At 38.2% G+C, this 20045-nt stretch overlaps 2 protein-coding genes across 2 annotated transcripts; one reads left to right on the top strand and one right to left on the bottom strand.

Moving 5' to 3' along the window:
- The first annotated feature begins 3266 nt into the window (after positions 1 to 3266).
- On the top strand, positions 3267 to 9244 carry LOC104883142 (transcription factor MYBS3). Its single transcript, XM_010667609.4, has 3 exons — positions 3267 to 4142; positions 6402 to 6610; positions 8463 to 9244. Exons 1-3 carry the CDS (start codon positions 3794 to 3796, stop codon positions 8997 to 8999), a joined length of 1095 nt encoding a protein of 364 aa, XP_010665911.1. The 5' UTR covers positions 3267 to 3793; the 3' UTR covers positions 9000 to 9244.
- A 6084-nt stretch (positions 9245 to 15328) lies between these two features.
- LOC130590222 (uncharacterized) lies at positions 15329 to 16849 on the bottom strand. The gene has a single exon (XM_057392263.1). The coding sequence runs from the start codon at positions 16847 to 16849 to the stop codon at positions 15329 to 15331; it is 1521 nt and encodes a 506-aa protein (XP_057248246.1).
- Between the last annotated feature and the right edge of the window lie 3196 nt (positions 16850 to 20045).

The following is a 20045-nucleotide window of genomic DNA, read 5'->3' as shown; positions in this document are numbered from 1 at the left end:
CCTTTTGATCTTGGCTCCATAAGAATGTATCAGGAGTCTAAGTATAAGGGAGACGTATTGACAGTATATCCCTGGCTTTTGTTCTTGTGAAGTTTCTCCATATCATGGAAGCATTCCATTGACCTTCCGTTATGAGTTCCTCTATTGTAGATTGTGGAGTAAGGTTGGAACCAGTCGCCTGTTGAGGAGAAATCTTCTCTTTTCCTACCCACCAATCCTGGAATATTCTTGTATTTGCCCCGTCTCCTATATGGTGTTTGAAGAAATCTTTTTTTTCGGAGGTTGCTTTGCACATACTTCTAAAGGCATATGAAGTTGCGGTTGGAATTTTTTTTTGATACCTGCCGTGAGTGGATTAGCCTTGTACTTAGCTTGATATAAGCGATGAATAATGGAGTTATTTGCATGGTGGACCCTCCAAGCTTGCTTGACTAACAAAGAGTTATTTTCTGGTTCCACGTTCCTTAAGCCAAGCCCCCTCTTCCTTATGCAGTTCTAATAAGGTTCTTTTCCTCCCGTAGATGGGTTTCCTGTCTTTTTCTGATTTCCACCAAAACTTTAAAAGAGTGGAGTTAATATTATTGGTGGTTGTTTTTGGAATTTCGTAAATTAAGAAAATGTTTGACACAGACATAATCTTCATCATCTTCTTCATCAAAATCATCATCGACATTATTCGCACTATACACTCTTCTATTTTTCTCACCGGGTTGAGATATTTAAAGATTTTTCATCTCTTTCATGGGTTTGTCTTCTTTTGTATCTTTTAGACGCATTTTAGGTTCAATTTTAGCAATTCAAAGTTATGTCAAATTTATGGGAGATACAAGTTCCAAAACTAGGAGTTGGAAAATTTTAATTATGAACAAACCTTCAAAATTTTGGAATACCAAGTTTTCAATTAATCTTAAATATAGGTCTGTTTGAAATCCATTTTTGTGTGATGATTGAAGTTTATAGATAATTTGTTCAAATGAAAGAGTGTTGAAAGTGCTCGTTGGAGAGGAGGAGGAGAGAGAAAGCGCTCTAGGGAAAAATCGGAATATGTTGCTCCACTTGGGTTATTATATGGGTCGGCCATACAAAAGGAAGATACTCGGTTATAGACCTGGGCATGGGCCGGGCGGAGCCTGTTCACAAGCTCGGCCCGCGGGCTTGGGGAAATGACGGGTCGGGTCCGAGCCCGTGAGTTGTGGGCCGGACGCATGAGTGGCGAGCAGTGGCAGATCTAGAAATTCAGAAATGGGGGTACGGAACAATGAGCAACTAGATTCATAAAATATATCATTTTTCCTTCCCTAATCTTTGGCTATATTTTATTTTTTTGGAGCCAAATTTCGCCAACTTTAACCAAAATACCATTAATATATAAGAAAAAAATATCATATGATATAAATGCTCCGATACAAGATGTGGATAAAGGTAATGAATTTGAATTCCGAGGAAATTTTGAAAGATAAATTATTGTAGAAGAATATGTTGATATAAGTCACATAATCATGTTAATGGAATAAGGTGACAAATGGTTATTAGAAGATAAAATGATGACTTAATAAGTACATAGAAGTGATGAGATAAAAAAAATACAAAATAACCCGACAATTTTAATATAAGTTAGCAACTTTCTTAATTCATATTGGTGTATGTATAATAAGAATTGCATATTTAACTTATTTAGGAGGGCCTGAAGGAGTAAGAGGAAGAAAAAATGTTGCTAAAGAACATTTGAGAAAAAAGAAAGAGTAAGAAAAAAAAAGAAAGATTGAAAGGTAGATTACAAGAATTGAACATGCAACCTCACACTCCTTTATCAATTTCCTCTCCCTTACCACTGAAACAAACACTAGTTTTGATAAAAGTCTGCATGTGTAAACTATATAAATCTGCTTTTCTAAATTAATGGGGGTACAGTTGTACCCACTGTACCCCCAGTGTATCCGCCCATGGTGGCGAGTCGTGCCGGGTCTAAAATTTCCTGATTTTGTCCAAGGTTCGCGGGCCGGGCTCGTGCCTCCTGCAAGGCTAGCCCGTCTTCTATGTTTTTTTTTTTGGATCTTTGACAATTTCAGGCTAAAAAACAAAGGAAAGGGGTGTTTGATTCGCAGGCTCGTGCCGGTGCGGGTCTCAAATAAAATTTCTTGATTGTGACAGGCTCACGACCCACGTAGCAGACAACGGATCAGGTCGTTTCGGGCCTCGAGCGGGATTGTGCTGGGCCGGACTGACCCGACCAATGCCCACCTCTACTCGGTTATGAAAAATCCATATCTCTTAGAATGCAAGACGTACTCAACCAGACACATGTGAAACATTCACAACATATTGTAGTTTTTGATAGTTATGAAAGTTTCTTTTTACATGCTCTCAAATTTCTCTTTAAATTGTCCGACCTTAATCCCGTTATCGTCCTAGTTTTATACGTGAAACAAGTATCAACATAAATAGCCTTGTCAATGCTAACAACTCAAATCGATCTCCTATTAGTAACATACACAAGGAAAGGATAACCCAAATATAAAAAAATACTCTCTAAAATGATTATACGTGTAGAGAAAACACGACAAATAAACAACATGAAGTAAGTATACAATGAAGAGACGCAGGTGATAGCCTAGTGGTGTAGGTATCATCTCCGACTACAAATTCTGGGATCGAGTCTCAACCCTTGCAATAAGCAGGGATCCCCAATTTTCTCCCTCCTTGCAAGGAACTTCATTTTACCTTAAAAAAAAGTATACAATGAACATTTTTTTAACATTTTTTTTTTTTTTTTGAGGGGATCCCCAAATTTCTTGATTGTGATATTTTTTAACATGATATCACCTTAAAAAGTTGATTTGAACCCAATAGAATCTTCCTCATAAATATTCGATTTCTTACCTTATATGAAAATATCAAACTCTATTACTCCCTAATTTTTCTTACTAATGTAACACTAGTCTTCTCGTATACTCTAAATGCATATATATATTTAGATCATTAACCGTGTATTATTGAAACTATGAACAATTAATATTTTTAAAAAATAGATGTTAAAACACAATTTTGACAAAACCTTAATCCATATAAGTAACAAAAAAATATAGTAAAGGTTAAAAATCAAATGTTACACTTGCTAAGAACCACAAGAATAGTCATAACATAGGCACTCATTCAAACCATAATAACACCAATCAACACATAATTTCTCATAGATCTCAATCATTCTATTTAGAATACAAATGACTCATAGTATAAGCCTTTATACATTGAATCCATTTTTTAGTAAAAACCCACATATACAATATGAAATACTATAAACTAATTACACACTTAAAAGAAAAAAAAAAAGAAAAAGAAGCAAGCAGGACGTTGGATTCACTCCACACATGACGCACCGCGTTCTTTCTTTTCTTTCTTTTCTTTCTTTCTCTTCTCCTCTCCTTTATAATCCCATAAAACCTCCTTTTTCCTAAACTTCAATCCTCCCTCTGTTCTTTCTTCTCCCAAAATTCATTCTAAATAAAAAAAACACTCAACTACTTCTCTCATAATTTAATTACTCACCACAAATCAAATTTGTTGTTTTTTTTTTTATCCTAAACCCAAATCCAATCTAATCCACCCAAAATCACCATTTTTAATTTCATAATCATACATCATAATCCAATCTCATCAACTCAACACCCACACCCACACCCCACATCCACATGCAAATCTTCCACCACCCTAATCTTCACCTTCTCTAAAAAAAATAAAAATAAAAAATAAAAATAAAAATAAAAATAAAAATCCTTTCTTCTGTTATTTCACCATGACTAGAAAGTGCTCTCACTGTTCCAACAATGGCCACAACTCCCGCACTTGCCCAACGCGTGGAGGTGCTGTCGCCACCAACTCATCTTCTTCATCTGTTGGTGTTTCTGGAGGTTCTTTTAATGGAAGTGGTGGTGTTAAATTATTTGGAGTGAGATTAACTGATGGGTCTTTTATGAAAAAGAGTGCTTCAATGGGTAATCTTTCTCATTATCACTTATCATCTGCTGCTGCTTCGCCTAATAATACTACATCGCCTTCTCCTGATCGTCTCGCTGATGGGTATTTATCTGATGATCCTAATCATGCTTCTTGCTCCTCTAATCGCCGCACTGAGAGGAAAAAAGGTACCTTTTTTCTTCATTGGATCAAGTTTTTTTAATTATGATTTGAGTGAATTTTATGGGTTTTTTGAGGTTTTTGTGTGTGTTTTTATATGGTTATTTGTAATACAGCCAATTTAATTTATGTGATGTGTGTGTTTTGGATAAGTGGGTATATGATTAATTTTATTAATTTGTGTTAATGGGTTTTGGTTTTGATGATGAATGCAGTTTGTGTCAATCAATTCTGAATTACATGTGAATTAATTTGATGATTTTAATAATGCCCATTTTATATATGATTGTCATATTTACTCTGTTGAATGCTATATGTGATATGAGTAGTGGGTTGTTTATGTTGAGCTTGTGTGTAGAAGGAAAACTTGATGGAAAGAGATTTTTGGAGTGGGGAAACTTTGTTTCGTTTGTTTTTATTTGAGGTGGGGTTAGGGTTGGGGGGGACAGATATAAAGATGTTACACTTGTGTATGGAAACTAAACTTTGGAAATGTGGTGTTGGAGAGAAATGATGGATGGATATTACAAGAAAGGCTAACAGCTTATTTTGGCAATTTGGGGGGTGCACAGATGTTCCACGTAACGTAGTTTCGCTTATTGGAAATGTTTGATAGGAAGATGGTGGTGGTTGTGCTTTTAAGGAGGGGATTAGACATTCCTGTTTTTTCTTGATAATCCTAAATTATTTGTGGTCCTGGTATCTGATTTTATGGATAGCCCCTTATCTTAATTGAAGGAAGTGGGATGTACAAGGAGAAGTGCTGCGTACAAGTATACAATGGTACAAGTTGGGGTTGCATTGTGTCTGCTGTTAGTTTTTCGGTCATGTAATTGTGGGGACCCGTTAACACCTCTACTTTTGTTCCATTTATTATGAAAATTTGTTGGTGGAGTTGAGGTTTCTTGGACTAGTCAGAGAGCATTCTGTCCCGTAAATGATTTGTATCAATGTCGCTTTCTAGTGGTTATTGTCGATATTACGAATGAGAAGGACTTGCTAATAACAAGAAAGTGTGTTTATTAGTCATTTAGAAGTTTTGGGTTGTTTGGAAGGAGTAGTTGCACGTTGCATAGGCAATATAACATCTGTTGCGACTAAAGTCTGCAGAATTAATTGATATGAAGGTGGTTGTTTCAAATATGTGTTACCAGAAGCTTCTGAGTGGTTGGTACGAACATGGATACTTGATGGCCGCATTACCAACTGTGACATTGTAATTTTATTTTGTATTCTGATTTCTATAACTACTACACATGGATGGCCGAGGTGAAGTATGAGACTCTGGAGTCTCTGTTGCTGGTAGTGTACTATAGACTCTTGAACTTTTCATGGGAATGACTTGGGAATTGCTGGTGAAATTGAAAGGTCCAGTAGGATTCATGTGTCTTTGTGTTATTACAAAATTGATGATGAATAGAAACTGAGAATTTCTGGGAGGGGAGGGGGAGTAAGTGATCTTCCTACAAGCGGGTAAGCTCTTTGTGCGATTTTTACGCGACTATGGTCTCGGGGGTACTAAAATTGTGCTGTGAGGTTATCTGTGAGGTGAGTGGTAGTAGTATTGGTTAAACATCAGGCCTCGATTGTTTTGAGGGGTCCTCACTGTGGATGGCCTCATGGCCTTCATGGACTGGGATCACGTTTGCAAATTTCGACGATCTCCCCGTGTTAATTTTAGCACTTGTCCTCATGATTGTGCTTTTGCCTTTTGAACTAAACCCTTTAAGAAAGTCTGTCAAAGCTCTATAACTTTTGTCAAATACTTGAGGAGGGTGCTCATGATAGCTATATGGAGTCCAGAAAACTGCGGAATTGTTCAGATATCATACTATACCATTTCCTAATATTTTGCGGGCTTTAGGCCTCAGTTAAGGTGCTGATGTCTTATAGCAAATTAATGGTGCATGTACTTCCCGGTAAATGAAACGCCCATGTGAAGGACATTTGCATAGTTGAGCGTCCGCACGTCAAGGTTAATTCTGCAGCCAGCTTATTAAGTTATGATTTCGGTTGTCTAATGAGGTATAGTACTTTGCTTTCCCTTGAGAGGGGAGGGGGTTCTAAAATTTAATTTTTCTCTTTAGCTTGTATAAAAAAATTATGAGATGTACTACTTAAAAGTTAAAACTGCAGAAACAGTAGAGATAGTCTTGTTCCCTTTGGTGCTTTAGGAATGTCAGATGATGATGATCTTTACAGCTCCAAATGATTTTCTTCATATCATATTTGCCTGATTTGGCTATTTATGTTACTATTGTATTCAGGTAAACCATGGACCGAGGAGGAGCATCGGTTATTCTTAGTTGGACTTCAGAAATTGGGTAAGGGAGATTGGAGAGGGATTGCACGCAATTATGTGGTGTCGAGGACTCCTACCCAGGTGGCGAGCCATGCTCAAAAGTACTACATCCGACAGATGAATGCCACTCGTAGAAAGAGGAGATCAAGTCTTTTTGACATGGTTCCAGATATGGTTAGTTTTTCTTCTGATCTATGTTGCAGCAATGTATGACCCTGACAAACAATGCTACAATATACGACCCTGAAAAATAATTGCTACAATGTATCACCTAGAAGGCTAGAAATTCCTATTTAATCAAGGCAATTGGGATTTTGTGCAACTATAGCATAGCTCTAAGGTTAGAACTAGGATGACTATAAGACCAACAATATATACGAGTCTAAGGGTTGGGCATTTTAGAAAGGAGGATATCAGATGCATATGTTAAGATGGATGTGGATTCACCTTAAGAGATGAGATTTGGAATGAGGACATTCGGAAGAAGGTTAGAAGTTGCATATAAGTAGATGATGCACTGGTAAGGGTAGTGGAGAGTTAGGATTATGAAAATTCTAGAAGAAGTTTGGGGAGGCCAAAGATGACATGGATAGGCGGCGCAAGAATGATATGAAGAAATTAGCAACTGGCAGAAGAGAATAAAGGTTGCTGAGGATTATGCGGACGACCACTAGAAATAAAATCTTGACTTATGCAACTGACCCATTCTATTGGGATAAGTTTTTGGTGTTGTCGTTGTTGTTGACATGATTTTAGGTATAGCTTGCAGGAATAAATCATGATTTACAGCATAGAATAGATGACAAGGGTGTGTAATCTTCAGAATTAAGCAAGCATGTATAAATTTGAAAGAAGTCATTTATAAGTACAAGAAGGTTGGTGAAAGTGGAAAAGTTATGGGTCTCATCTGTGTTTGCTCGTCTTATCTGGTTATCCATGTGCAGAATGGAAAAAGGAAATCATATAAGATGTTGATAGAGGCCAAAAATAGCCAACAGCCAGTCTGTTTTTTATTTTTTTATTTTACCGTACGTAGTCCATATTTGCATCAAGACCAAACTTCGGTTTGATACTCACCCTTAAGAATAATTCTCCCTTTGAAATGTATTTGGTATTAATTCAGAACTGAAAGCCTTTTGATTTTCCATGGAGACAAACATGGATACGACACAGAGAAATGATTATATAGTATAAAATATATATTCGTGTATCAGAGATATGCCAGTCTCCAAGTACTCGACAGAAAACATGCCACCTTCTGTAAGTGTGTGCTAGCTAGAATTAGCCTCATGCAAGTTGACTTTGCCTTTTGGTCCTGTAATAAGAATGATCCCTCGCTTTTGCTTTTCTCAAGTTGGGCTTTTGCTTGCTACTGACTTACCCGATCTGTCAAAATATTGTTCAGTACGAAGGGTGCATATATAGGGCATTTATAATTGCTTAGTGTTCTGACTATAACAGGCTGAGGGCTATCTTGATTTTTTCATGGGTAAACTCGTCCCTGCTTGTTCTCTCATGCTTCTTGTTCCCATCACACAGCATATAGCAAGTGGAGCCGAATGCCGATATGTCCTGTTCATTTCGGTTAGGCCCTGTTTAGTTCAACTCAAATATATTATATTCCGCAAAAATCAGTTTTGATTAGCAAAGATGAGTTTCAATCAGGAAAATTCAGTTTCAACAAGTGAAAGGTGTAATCAATCAGTAAAAGTAATCAGTTAAGATGGGATTAGTATGCTGTGTGAAAAGTCTTGATCAGGTGAAAATAATTGTCAATAATGGCGTGTTTTTGGCATGATAGTATATGTGACTTTAATTTTCTCGGGTGTGGTTCCTACTGGTAGAGCTAGCTATTTAGTAGCATGGTACTCTGTAACTTCCTCTCACCCTTGATTTAGGTGATTTTCGGCCACCTGTTACTTCCAATTCTTTTAGTATTGCTTTTTGCCCATTGACATACTTAAAAGGTGCCGTAAACCACATAATTTTTTATTTTGATCTTCTCATCCATGTCCTTATTTCCCAGGTAACTGAAGAGCCTGAAACTGTGCCTGAAGATCAATTGCTTCCTCCACCATCTGAGCCTAAAGATCCCGATAACACAACTTCATTGCCATCATTAAATCTCTCTCTTAGTACAGAAGCCGAGCCCATGGAAGCGACCTCCACAGAAGAAGTTAAAGAAAGCAATGAGCCTCAGGCACTCCCAAACAACAACTTCACCCCCGCTATTCCCGCTTTCTTTGTACCCATTCCATATCCACATTCTTTCTGGCCTCAACCAACAACTCACCCTGAAGAAGATAATAAAGGTGAAAACTCACAGCATCATCAAGTGTTAAAGCCCACTCCAGTGCTTTTGAAAGAACCCGTGAATGTTGATGAACTTGTGGGACTGTCTCAACTCAATCTCAGTGAGACTGAAAATACCCCTACAGTCTCTCCACAGCTCTCGCTAAATCTTCTTGGTGCTCCATCTCGGCAATCAGCGTTTCATGCGAGCGCTCCTGTTAGCAGCTCGGAGTTAAATGAAGGAAAAAACAGTGCGATTCAAGCAGTCTGACGGGTATTCCAATCTGTTGGGTATCTTCTGTTTTGTCCTGTGTAATTTAGTCTGTTATTGTAGCTGATAATAGGGTATCTGTTAGCTCTTGTTAGGATTTGAAGTTTTTTTTTTTGTTCTTATGAACGAACCTCTTAGATTTTTATTAGTTGATCCACATTCTTTCTCCATGTAAGGAAACTAGAATATTTCAATAATTGAAAAAGAAAAAGACAAGGGAAGCAAAACACCCGTCTTGTACATCATTTTGTGAACTTTCTTCCGCAGTTGCTACTTGCTACACCCTCTTCTTTCCCTACACGCAGTTAAAGCAACACATACAATTTTTAAGACTTTCTCATGATCTGGGTCTTAATAATATAGACCTATACCCTACACTTTGACCCTAAAGCTTTTTAATATTCTTTTTGGAGAAAAACCTTTGTATTTATCTTTAGAGAAAAACCTTTGACTTAAACTTGGATTCAGATCCGGACCCTTAGGGTCTAGAAAAAGTTGGACCCAAACCTTTAAATTGGGATTGGGTCCAATAGAGTCCAGTTAGAATTCTGGACCCATGCCCATCCCTAACTCCCTTGTTCATCAAGGAGATCAATTAATTAGCAATTTATCTCTATTATATAAGAGAAGGGGGGAGCAATGGTGTCCTCTTTTGAAATGCCTATTTTGCCCCCCTTCCCTTTCTAAATTATAAAAGGAATGTCAAAATCAAAATCGACACTCAAAGAAAATTATCGAAAATTAATTTACAACACTCACTCACAAATCATTTAAAAGAAGAAACTTTACAAATCACTCATACAATTGACAAAATCACGTTATAAAAATCACGCAAGTCACTCAAATAATCAGGAAACTTTGTTAAAACTTAAAATTAATATACTAAACAAACTAATAACCTAGAACGTCAATACATACAAAAACATTTACAAAAATTTACTTACAAATCACTATTCTCAAGAACCCTTCACAATTAAGGTGGGTCATGATAAAAAATAGAGGTGTATTTGTAGTGAAATCAGAATTTAGAAGTTAGACAAGGAAAAAAATTATTTACTTTTTTATAGTGTTTCCTATATATAAAGAAACTTTTACATATATTTGGACCTATCTTTTTCTATTATATAATAGCGATTAATTATCAAGGTAAAAAGGTTTATGTAAAATATCATTCAAGAATTAAAGTACAACATTTCTCTATTATATAAGGGAATGGGAAGCTATAGTGTCTCTGAATGAAAAGACTATGTTACCTCCTTCCCATTCTAAGTTACAAATTCACTTACAAATCAAAGGGGGCTTCAAACAAAAATACCAAAAATATAATTATAACAATCACTTACAAGTCAACTAGAATCATAAAATTGCATAATTTACTATATGCAATTAAAAAACTTAAAAATTCACTTACAAACTACAACCTATGAAAAAATTGACTTGAAATCAAAGTGTCCACTTTCTTTACAATTTATGAAGTACTGTACTTAATTCAAAAATCAACTAAAAAATTATAATATTAGAAATCATAAATAAATTCAATAAAATTTCTATATTGTTCATAGAATTTAACTTCGAAAAGTAAAAAAAACAAAAACAAAAAAAATGGTGAGAGACTTAAGTGACAGAAACTAAACCAAGTAAATTTTGCAACTAATTATACTTCGTATGTTTAATGTTCAAATTTTGACTCTTATGCCGAAGAAAATCGAGTTTTTGTTTCGAAAAAAATTCAAGCACGCATCGCGTGCAAAAAATTCTAGTACTAATATATTAAAAGGTGTTGCTAAGTAAGGAACGATGACACGTGGCACCTTCGCTTTGAGCGTTTTATGCCATGTAATCCACATATACTTAATAAAAATAGAAAATGCATTATGTAAGATTCGATCCCATGATCACAAGCATATATGTTAATATGCAAGTGATATTTAATAGGAAAAATTGACAAAAATAAGCCAACCTTTGCCCCGTATTCCAGAAATAAGCCAACCTTTCGAAAATCCAGAAATAATACAACCTTTGCATCATTTTTGCCAATTTTAAGTCAGATGACTTAAAACTGGTTTCACAGGTAATCTATTTTGATTTTTTTTCCCCTCCTAAATTCTGATTTCTCTCTCCCCTCTTTATTCTAATCTCTCTCTCTCTCTCTCTCTCTCTCTCTCTCTCTCTCTCTCTCTCTCTCTCTCTCCACCTTCTCTCCTCTCTCCTCTAATATCTGATTCTCTCTCAACCACCTAGCACCATCATCATCACCATTCTCTTTCATCCTTCCGACCTCCGTCACTACCTTCATTCCCACCTCAGTCACCACCGTCACTCGTACCAACAACCACCGCTAATGTCTCCCTTCTTTCTTTCTCCCTAACCTCCTTCAACAACCACTCTCCCTAACCTCCTTCGACAACCACTGCCACCGCCAGACGAACAACACCACCTTCGATATCACCTTCGATCTGCTCATCATCATCTTCGATCTACTTTTCCTTTGATCTGCTTCTGTTGCTTCTTCGTGGGTCTAGGTGAATTTATGTGGCTTTCGGCGGGTTGGTGGTGGTGGGGGTTTGAGTGCTGGGGTTTGGGATGGGTGTGTGGTTTGGGAGGGGGTTTGATTGTGGGTTGGTGGTGGTGGTGGTTTGAGTGGTGGTCGGGGTATGTGGTTGGGTTTTGGATCTAGTAGGGGTTAGTGATTGAATTTGTTGAATTTTTGGGTTCGAATTTGGGGGAAAATCTGGGTTTGAATTTGGGGGATTTTAGGGTTCGAATTTGGGGGAAAATGGGGTGGTTTCGGCGATTGTTGAGCTGGTGTCGGCGGTTGTGGTGTGGATTTCGCTGGTTGTTGGTTTGTTTCCGACGGTTGTGGTTACTGATGATGATGATGGCGATATAGCTTATGGCAGTTGTGGGGAACAGGTTGATGATGAATGTTGATCTGATGATGTGAATTGATGATGATGATGATCTGATGATGTGAAGTTGATTAATAATAATAATAATAATAATAATAATAATAATAATAATACTTAATAACAATAATTATTAATAACAATGATAATTAATAATAATTAGTAATAATAAAAATTAAAAATTAGTGATAATAGTGAAAATTAGTGATAATAGTGTAATTAATTAGTGATAATAGTGAAAATTAGTGATAATAGTGTAATTAACCTGAACCAACAGGTAACTAACCGGTTATATCATCACTTGACCCAAAATTGGCAAAAATGATGCAAAGGTTGTATTATTTCTGGATTTTCGAAAGGTTGGCTTATTTCTGGAATACGGGGCAAAGGGCTTATTTTTGTCAATTTTTCCTATTTAATATTATTACTTTAAAGTAAAATCTCTATAGATGAAAGATATAATTATCCGAGACATAGCTCGAATCCAAATACTTGTTTTTCAAATCAAAAGGTAGCAATATTAAATAAACTTGCTACTTCGAACTTGATTATGCCATCCCTCTCTTGCCTTTTAAAAAAAAAAAAATCTCTGGATAGTGTGACGTTCATGTATGCTCATCTCATTTTTGTTGTAAAGGGGATTAAGAGAGTCCATTCTTATTTTTGCTTTGAAAAGGAGTCCATTGTTATTTTAGTACTCCAAAGAGATTAAAAGAGTATATATTTTTTATTTTATTATTATTTTTTTTTAATAAGGAAAGAAAACTTAAGCAGACCCCCTTCAATCAGGGGGCCAACCTAAAACATCCTTTCGGATGATAAGGGAAAAGTCAACATCATAGGGAGGAAAAGAATATAAGAGGGAAGAGCAAGAGTGACCCCTATGAGCCATAAAGTCCGCAGCTCGGTTAGCTTCTCTGAAAACATGGGAACACGAAAAGGAAGCAAACTGAGGAAGCTTCTTCTCAACATCACACAAGATATTGCGAATCTCCCAAGGCGAAGGCCAAGCTTTCGATACAGCATTAATAACCGAGGAGTTGTCTCCCTCAACTTGAAGATGGGAAATACCTTGCGCGAGAGCACCACGAATACCGATCCAGAGCCCCCAAGCTTCAGCCTGAAGAATGGAGACCGAATCCCCTAACGCTTGGGCACCAGCGAGCACAACATCCCCCTGCACATTCCGAATCACAAAACCACAAGCAGAATGACCAGTGCTAAGACGGGAACCATCAAAATTTAGCTTAAAAAAGTTGACAGGCGGCGGAGACCAGAAGGACTTGGGCCCAGACCTCACTTTACGACATCCCCGAGAGGAGGAGGAAGGATTAACCAGAGGGAGAGAAGCACTGTCCATTGAACCAAACCAATTAGCCACAAACTTAGCAATAGCAATAGCCGCCTGCCTATGAGAGATAGCTTCATCACGAAAAATTAAGTTATTACGAAAAAACCAAATAAACCACCATCCAATGGCAAATCTCTCAACAACCAGGGAAGGCAAGGAATTCTGACAGAGCAAAAGAGCGTCTAAGAAAGAGGAATCACTATTCGAAAAAAGATGAAAAGGGAAACTCGGCCACCCGTGAAGATGATGAAGGATAGAAAATGCGTCAACAGTGAACGGACATAGAAAGCAAAGATGAGTAATCGACTCAGAATGAAAATTGCAGAACACACACTCCTGGGGAGTAAAAACATGGCTTTTTTCCAGACGAGACTTAGTAGGAATACCATCATTGCACGCCTTCCAAAGGAAATTACGGACCTTGGGAGGGACATTGAGCTTCCAAATCCAGGAAAAAGAGACTTTAGGAACATCACTCCCTACCAAACCTTGGACTAACAAAGCACCTGATTTAACCGAGTATTCACCATCTGGCGAGAGGCCCCAGATTAATTCATCTTCCAGCTCTTCAGAAGGGAGAAATAACTCAGAAACTTGGGAGACCAAATGCGAAGGAAGGAAGAAGCTAGCTTAGCAATATTCCATATTCCCCCTGGGAAATAAATTCACACACCTTCATATGAAAAGAACCAGCAACAGGGCTAACCAGATCTGCAATTGGGTGTTGAAAGACCCAATTATCGAACCAGAAATTAATCTTACAGCCATTGCCCACCTGCCACCGCAGCCCTTTCCTAAACAAAGGCGCAGACTCAAGAGACGCTTCCACTGCCACGAAGCCAAAACCGACGGCTGGTGAGACAACAGATTGCTATTTTTAACATATTTTTTATGAACCAGCTTAACCCAGAAACTATTATTGTCCTTAAGCAGCTTCCAGAGAAGTTTAAGCTGCAGCGCCATATTATTAACTTCCGCCTTCCGAAGGCCAATGCCACCAAAGCACTTTGGCTTACAAATCCTATCCCACCCAATGAGATTGGGGACGTACTCAAACTATCCTTATTCCAGAAAAAGTTCCGATAAGACTTATCCAAAGAGGTAAGGATCGGTTTCGGAAGAAGGAAACTCTGCATTAAATAATTGGCCTTGGTGGCAAGATTGGCTTGAATTAAGACCGACCGACCAGCTTGAGAAAGAGAGTTAGCTTTCCATTTAGGAAGTTGATTTGTCACTTTTACCGATACACTACCGAAAGTCTCTTTGGTCACCCTAGAAGAAATAATAGGGCATCCCAGGTATTCTCCCAGATCATTAACTTCCTGCATACCCAAAATTTGAGAAAATAAACTTTTGGATGCCGGATCAACATTCTTAGAAACTTGAAAAGACGACTTGTGATAATTCACTAGCTGGCCAGACATAGCACAATATTATCCAATATAGAGCGAATAAAAGAGCAACTTTCATTAGAAGCCTTAGCAAAAATCATGGTGTCATCAGCAAAGGTTAGGAAAGGGATCCGCATTCCAGATTTCCCAACATGGACACCCACTAATTTACTTGAATCGGAGGAGGCTTGCGCTAACTGACGAGCTAGAAGTTCCGCGCAGAGAATAAACAAGTACGGGGAGAGAGGATCCCCTTGTCTGATCCCTCTTGACGACTGGAAAGAGTCACCCGGGATTCCGTTAACAAGAACTGAAAAAGAAGCTGTAGAGATACACTCGGAAACCCACGCCACCCATCTTTCCGAAAAGCCTAATTTGCGAAGCATAGTAAGAATAAAAGGCCATTCAAGTCTATCATAGGCTTTCTCCATATCTAGTTTAATGGCTAACCACCCTGATTTGCCCCCCTTCCGCCGGAAGGAGTGAAACACCTCATGAGCTAACAAAATATTATCTTGAATCAACCGTTCAGGCACAAACGCACCTTGAAGAGGATGAATCAATTTTCCCATAAAACCTTAAGCCTGCGAGTAAGAACTTTGGAGATAATTTTGTAAATAGTGGAGCACAAACTAATGGGTCTGAAATGGTTAGCCGAGGTAGGATTGTCAACTTTAGGAATTAAGCCAAAAAGGTATGATTGATCTCCTTAAGAAGTTTACCCGAATGGAAAAAAGCTTGAACGGCTCGGATGACTGAATTGCCAACAAGCGTCCAATACTTTTGGAAAAAACCCGGAGGGAACCCATCAGGCCCGAGGGATTTATCCGGAGCTAAATCAAAGGTAGCACCCTTAATCTCCTCCCCTGATGGAGGAGCACAAAGGAAGAGATTATCCTCCTCTGAAATAAGGGGCGAAATAAGACTAAAATCCGACTGGCTATCGAAGGAGCAATCCGGATTAGAGAGAAAACGCTGGGCAAATTCGTGGGTGATAGCGCTAGTAATCGCAGCGGGAGTCGTCAAAGAAATGTTATCTTGAGAGACAAATTCCGAGATTTGGTTACGATTACGCCTTATAGATGCATGAGCATGGTAATAACTAGTGTTAGCATCCCCTTGGGTAAGGTAAGTAGTCTTACTTTTTTGTTTCCAAAATTCATGGTTAAAGGCCAATAATTTACTACGTTTAAGTAATAGCAAATCTTGTTTTTTAAGAAGTTGAATATTAAGCTGGTCATTGAGAATAGCTGATTGAATGTCCTCTAATTTACGGTCTACGGTACGAATTTGACGAGATGAGTTACCAAATTGGGTTAGGTTCCACTTTTTAGAATTTGTCTTTAAAAGTTTGCACTTATTTACTAATCTAAACATGTGAGATCCTTCAAAATGAGAACACCACGATTTCTTTACAATATTATCATAGTCCTTTCGGGAACACCACAATTTATCAAATCTAAAAGGGAAGGCCTTAGCGCGGTTTAAGCACTCGAACTCAAGCGAGACATAGCAATGATCTGAAGAGGTGAAATTATGGTGGCGTACTCTAGCTTGGGGGAACTGGGCCAACCAAGAGATGCTCGCAGTTGCTCTGTCTAAACGTTCATAAATATTATTCTCCCCCCCTTCCTTTTTTCGCCAAGTATAACGGGATCCTAGAAAAGGAATTTCAGCACATTGGGCTTGCGAAAAGAAGGAGGATAAAATCAAAGTTCTTGAAGATGAAAATCTAGCCCCTCCTAATTTATCTTGGGCACATCCTATTTCATTAAAATCACCCAACACGACAAAAGGGGTGGTTAATGAGTTTATGTACAAAACAAGTTCTTCCCAAAATTCAGATTTTTGGTCTTGTCTAGCAGGAGCATATATAAATATGATAGCAAAGATAAAATCATGCGAGAGAGAATGATAATTACAGACCATAAAACGACTAGACTTTAAAATTACTGATAACCGAAATGGATTGAGATTACAATCTTTCCAAAAAAGCCAGATTCCCCCCGCAAAACCTTGCGTTGGAATAAAATCAAAATGGTGAAAACCCAACTGCTGGGCAGTGCTACTAGAGGGAGGGGATTGGGTCTTGACTTCACACAGCATCATCACACTAATACGGGAATGTCTACAAAAGTCCTTCACCTCTGGTAGTGCATTTTTTCGACTAGCACCACGAATATTCCAAAAAGCAATTGACATAATTAATTATTACAAACCAACATAATCAGGGGGAGGGGCTACAAATTAGTTTCTTTTCCTCTTCAGGGCGGAGGAAGCATCATCACACTCCATGTCTTCATCCCTTCGCCTCATGGAACCAGACTGAGAAGAGAGAATAACAGGACGAGAGGGGTCCATCCCCATCTGCTCAATATGACGCACAATAGAACTATCAGAGTGGAGAGAGTGGAATGAACTTTCAGCAAAGCCATCCAACTCCCCCACATTATCAGCAGCAGCATTATCTAGCAGGAAGGTGTTATCACCATGATCATCAGAGAGAGGAGAGCTATCAGACACCTGTCCCTCCACCTGGGGAATCAACCTAGATAAAGGTGTCTCCACATCAGGAGGAGGAAGCACTGGCTGGACAGCAGGAGAGCACAGAGGAGAGAGCCCCTCGCCCGCTACTACAATCTCTTTAACAACCTGGTCATAATGACGAAGAGGGACAAGAGGAGCCAGAATAGTCGCCTCATCATCAGAGGAGTCATCAGACATGACTGGGTGGGCCACAATAAGCTTACCTTTACCTTTTCCATACACAGGGGGAGGGGAATAGCAGCAGCATCATTAGGCAAACAGGGAGATTCTTTAAACACAATTCCTCTCCCAGTAGGGGTAGGAAGCAGACCAGCAGAACCAAACTTAGAACCAGACTTAGCACCAACAGAAGGGGGAGTAGAAGAGGCTTTAAAGACATGTTTAGACTTAGCATGGACCACTCTTGCTTGCTCAGCAGTGGAGTCATGCAGTTCTTGCCCAGTAGCCTTAGCCAAAGACATAACAAGTTCTTTTTGTTTAGGATTCTTCAAAAGTTGCACAGTGATCTCTTTTTTAGGGGTATGTAACAGAGGACAAACATCAATGACATGAGCTATTTCACCACAAAATGAACAACCCACAGAAAAATCTTCATAGTAAATGACATAGCCATGAACCAAATCACCAACACGACATACTTCAGCAAATTCCAATAGTGGAGCTTGGATATTAACACGAACACATGCACGAGCAAAACGAATTTTGTTCCTTAATAAAGAGCTTTGATCAAGTTTTATAAGGGCCCCAATATCATTAGCAGCAAGTAAATTGGCCACAGAATCAAAATTTAACAACTCAGTAGGGAGACGAGGGATCCTTACCCATAAGTCAACCCATTGAATTTCTTCAATATAAGGGTCAAAAGAGGGCTTCCAAGGTTGAAGGACCAGTAGGTCCCCTTGGATATGCCAGGGACGAAGAGACCAGACCAATGCCAGATCCTGAGGATTAGCAAATCTGAGGAGAATCCAGCCATTACCCATTTCAAGGTGATCAACATCACCTTTCACAAATTTCCAGTCAGATTTAGTACGGGCCTTAATAGTGCGAATATCAAGGGGAGCAGAGAGCATTTTGCCAAATAAACAGGAGCGAGAGAGCTCAGCAATATCTTGTTTGACCTGGGGTAGGTCATCTAAAATAAGAGACTCTGGGAAAACAGGAGGGGGAGGGGGGTCTAAGCTAGACACAGGGCCAGTAGTATCTTGAGTAGGGAATGAGGAGGAACCTCAGAATTCAGACCAAGCACCTCAGAATCAGAAGATATGACAATAGGATTAGGGTTATTTAATAGCACCTCTTTGAAAGAAGGAGGTGAAGCCATATTAATTGCTAACAACCAAAAACAGAAGAAAAATCTTAACACAGAAAGATACGAGGAGAATAAAGAACTGAAAGAGTGAGATAATTGAATAGAGCTTACCAACCAATGCCTTTTATAGACAAAAAACCAAACCTGGAAGGATAGGAGAGCACCACAAAGGTAGCCAGCTATCCCAAAGAGCCTGACCATCGCATTTAATGCAATGGTAGAAGCATGCAAAGAAGAGCTAGCCCAGTTCAGAAGGAAAACCTTTGGCCTTCCAAGAACAGACACAATTTTCAATCCAACGAACCAAGAATTAACACCACTGCAGCACACAACCACTGACAACCCATAAGCACACTCATACACAATTAATGCAAAAGCCCAGAAAACCCTAATTAATTGCTTTCTTTTAAACTTAAATTGAAGAAAATTAAATCCCTCAAACCAAATCGAAGCTTTTTGGGAGTCTCGAGAAAGGAGAGAGAAGGAAAAAGCACTCCGAATGAACACTTTAACAAACTGAAAGAAGGATTGCAATGATTTCAAAGAAATATCTTGCTGAAATCGATTTGGGGAAAAATTTGGGGAAACTGAAAGGACGCAATTAATAGCCGCCCAACACTGAGAAGCTATCAGAAAACACCAATAGCTTAGCCTCCTACTTCCATACGAGACAATGATTAGGAGGAAATCGAAAAGACAGGACGAAACGGAGGGGAAGAGAAGGTGGCGAAAAGGGGGATACTTTTTAGGGTTTTCTGGGGAGAATTCTCTTTCTCTCTCTAACATCTTTTTTCCTTTTACGATCTTTTAATTTTCCTTCCACCATATATTTTTTATTTTATGAATCAGTTTAATCACTTTATGAGAAACAAGGACATTTTGGTCGTATTGAAAAGAGTGATAAAAGACTAAAAAATGGATGTATATAAGGATATTCCTTCGAGCAAGTGTGGTGGTTGTAAATGGAATGCTCTTATGTTTGTCATCACTAAAGAGGAAACTCCTTTTAATTCACACTAATTTTCTAGATAACCAATGAAAACCATGTGGCATAAAATCATGAAAATCATACATCATACACAACTTTCATTAGCTAGTGCTCTAAGATTACACTCAAATATCCCTAAAAAAAATTATTAGACGCAAAGTCTCCTATGAGAAAGTCTACTAAAAGCATAAGTGCATGGGAATTTATTTGTAAAAAGAGAATTTAGTGCACACTCCTATTCTAAAATCTTAACTTTTCATAACACTTTACTAACCGATAATTCGAGATTAAATGGTCAAGTCGTGTATTAATAAATGTGGCAATCAAATTATTGTATTAATTTTGTAGGGAGTAATTATAAATTTGATTAAACATGAAAATAGATAAGAACATCCAAAATTGTACAAGAAAAAAAAAATGGCTAGAAACTTAATGGTAGGTTGAAGTGTTGAAATATCCGCTCTTGTCTATGAATGGGCAAAAATCCTAGACACCCCTATGGTCAAGCGTTTGATATTTCTACTAACCATAGGTTGAAGTGGGAATTTTAG

The sequence above is a fragment of the Beta vulgaris genome, chromosome 9 (assembly GCF_026745355.1).
Source record: "Beta vulgaris subsp. vulgaris cultivar EL10 chromosome 9, EL10.2, whole genome shotgun sequence".
Taxonomy (NCBI): Eukaryota; Viridiplantae; Streptophyta; class Magnoliopsida; order Caryophyllales; family Amaranthaceae; genus Beta; species Beta vulgaris.
Note: the sequence above shows the minus strand (reverse complement) of the source record. Positions and strands in the feature narration are given on the sequence as shown.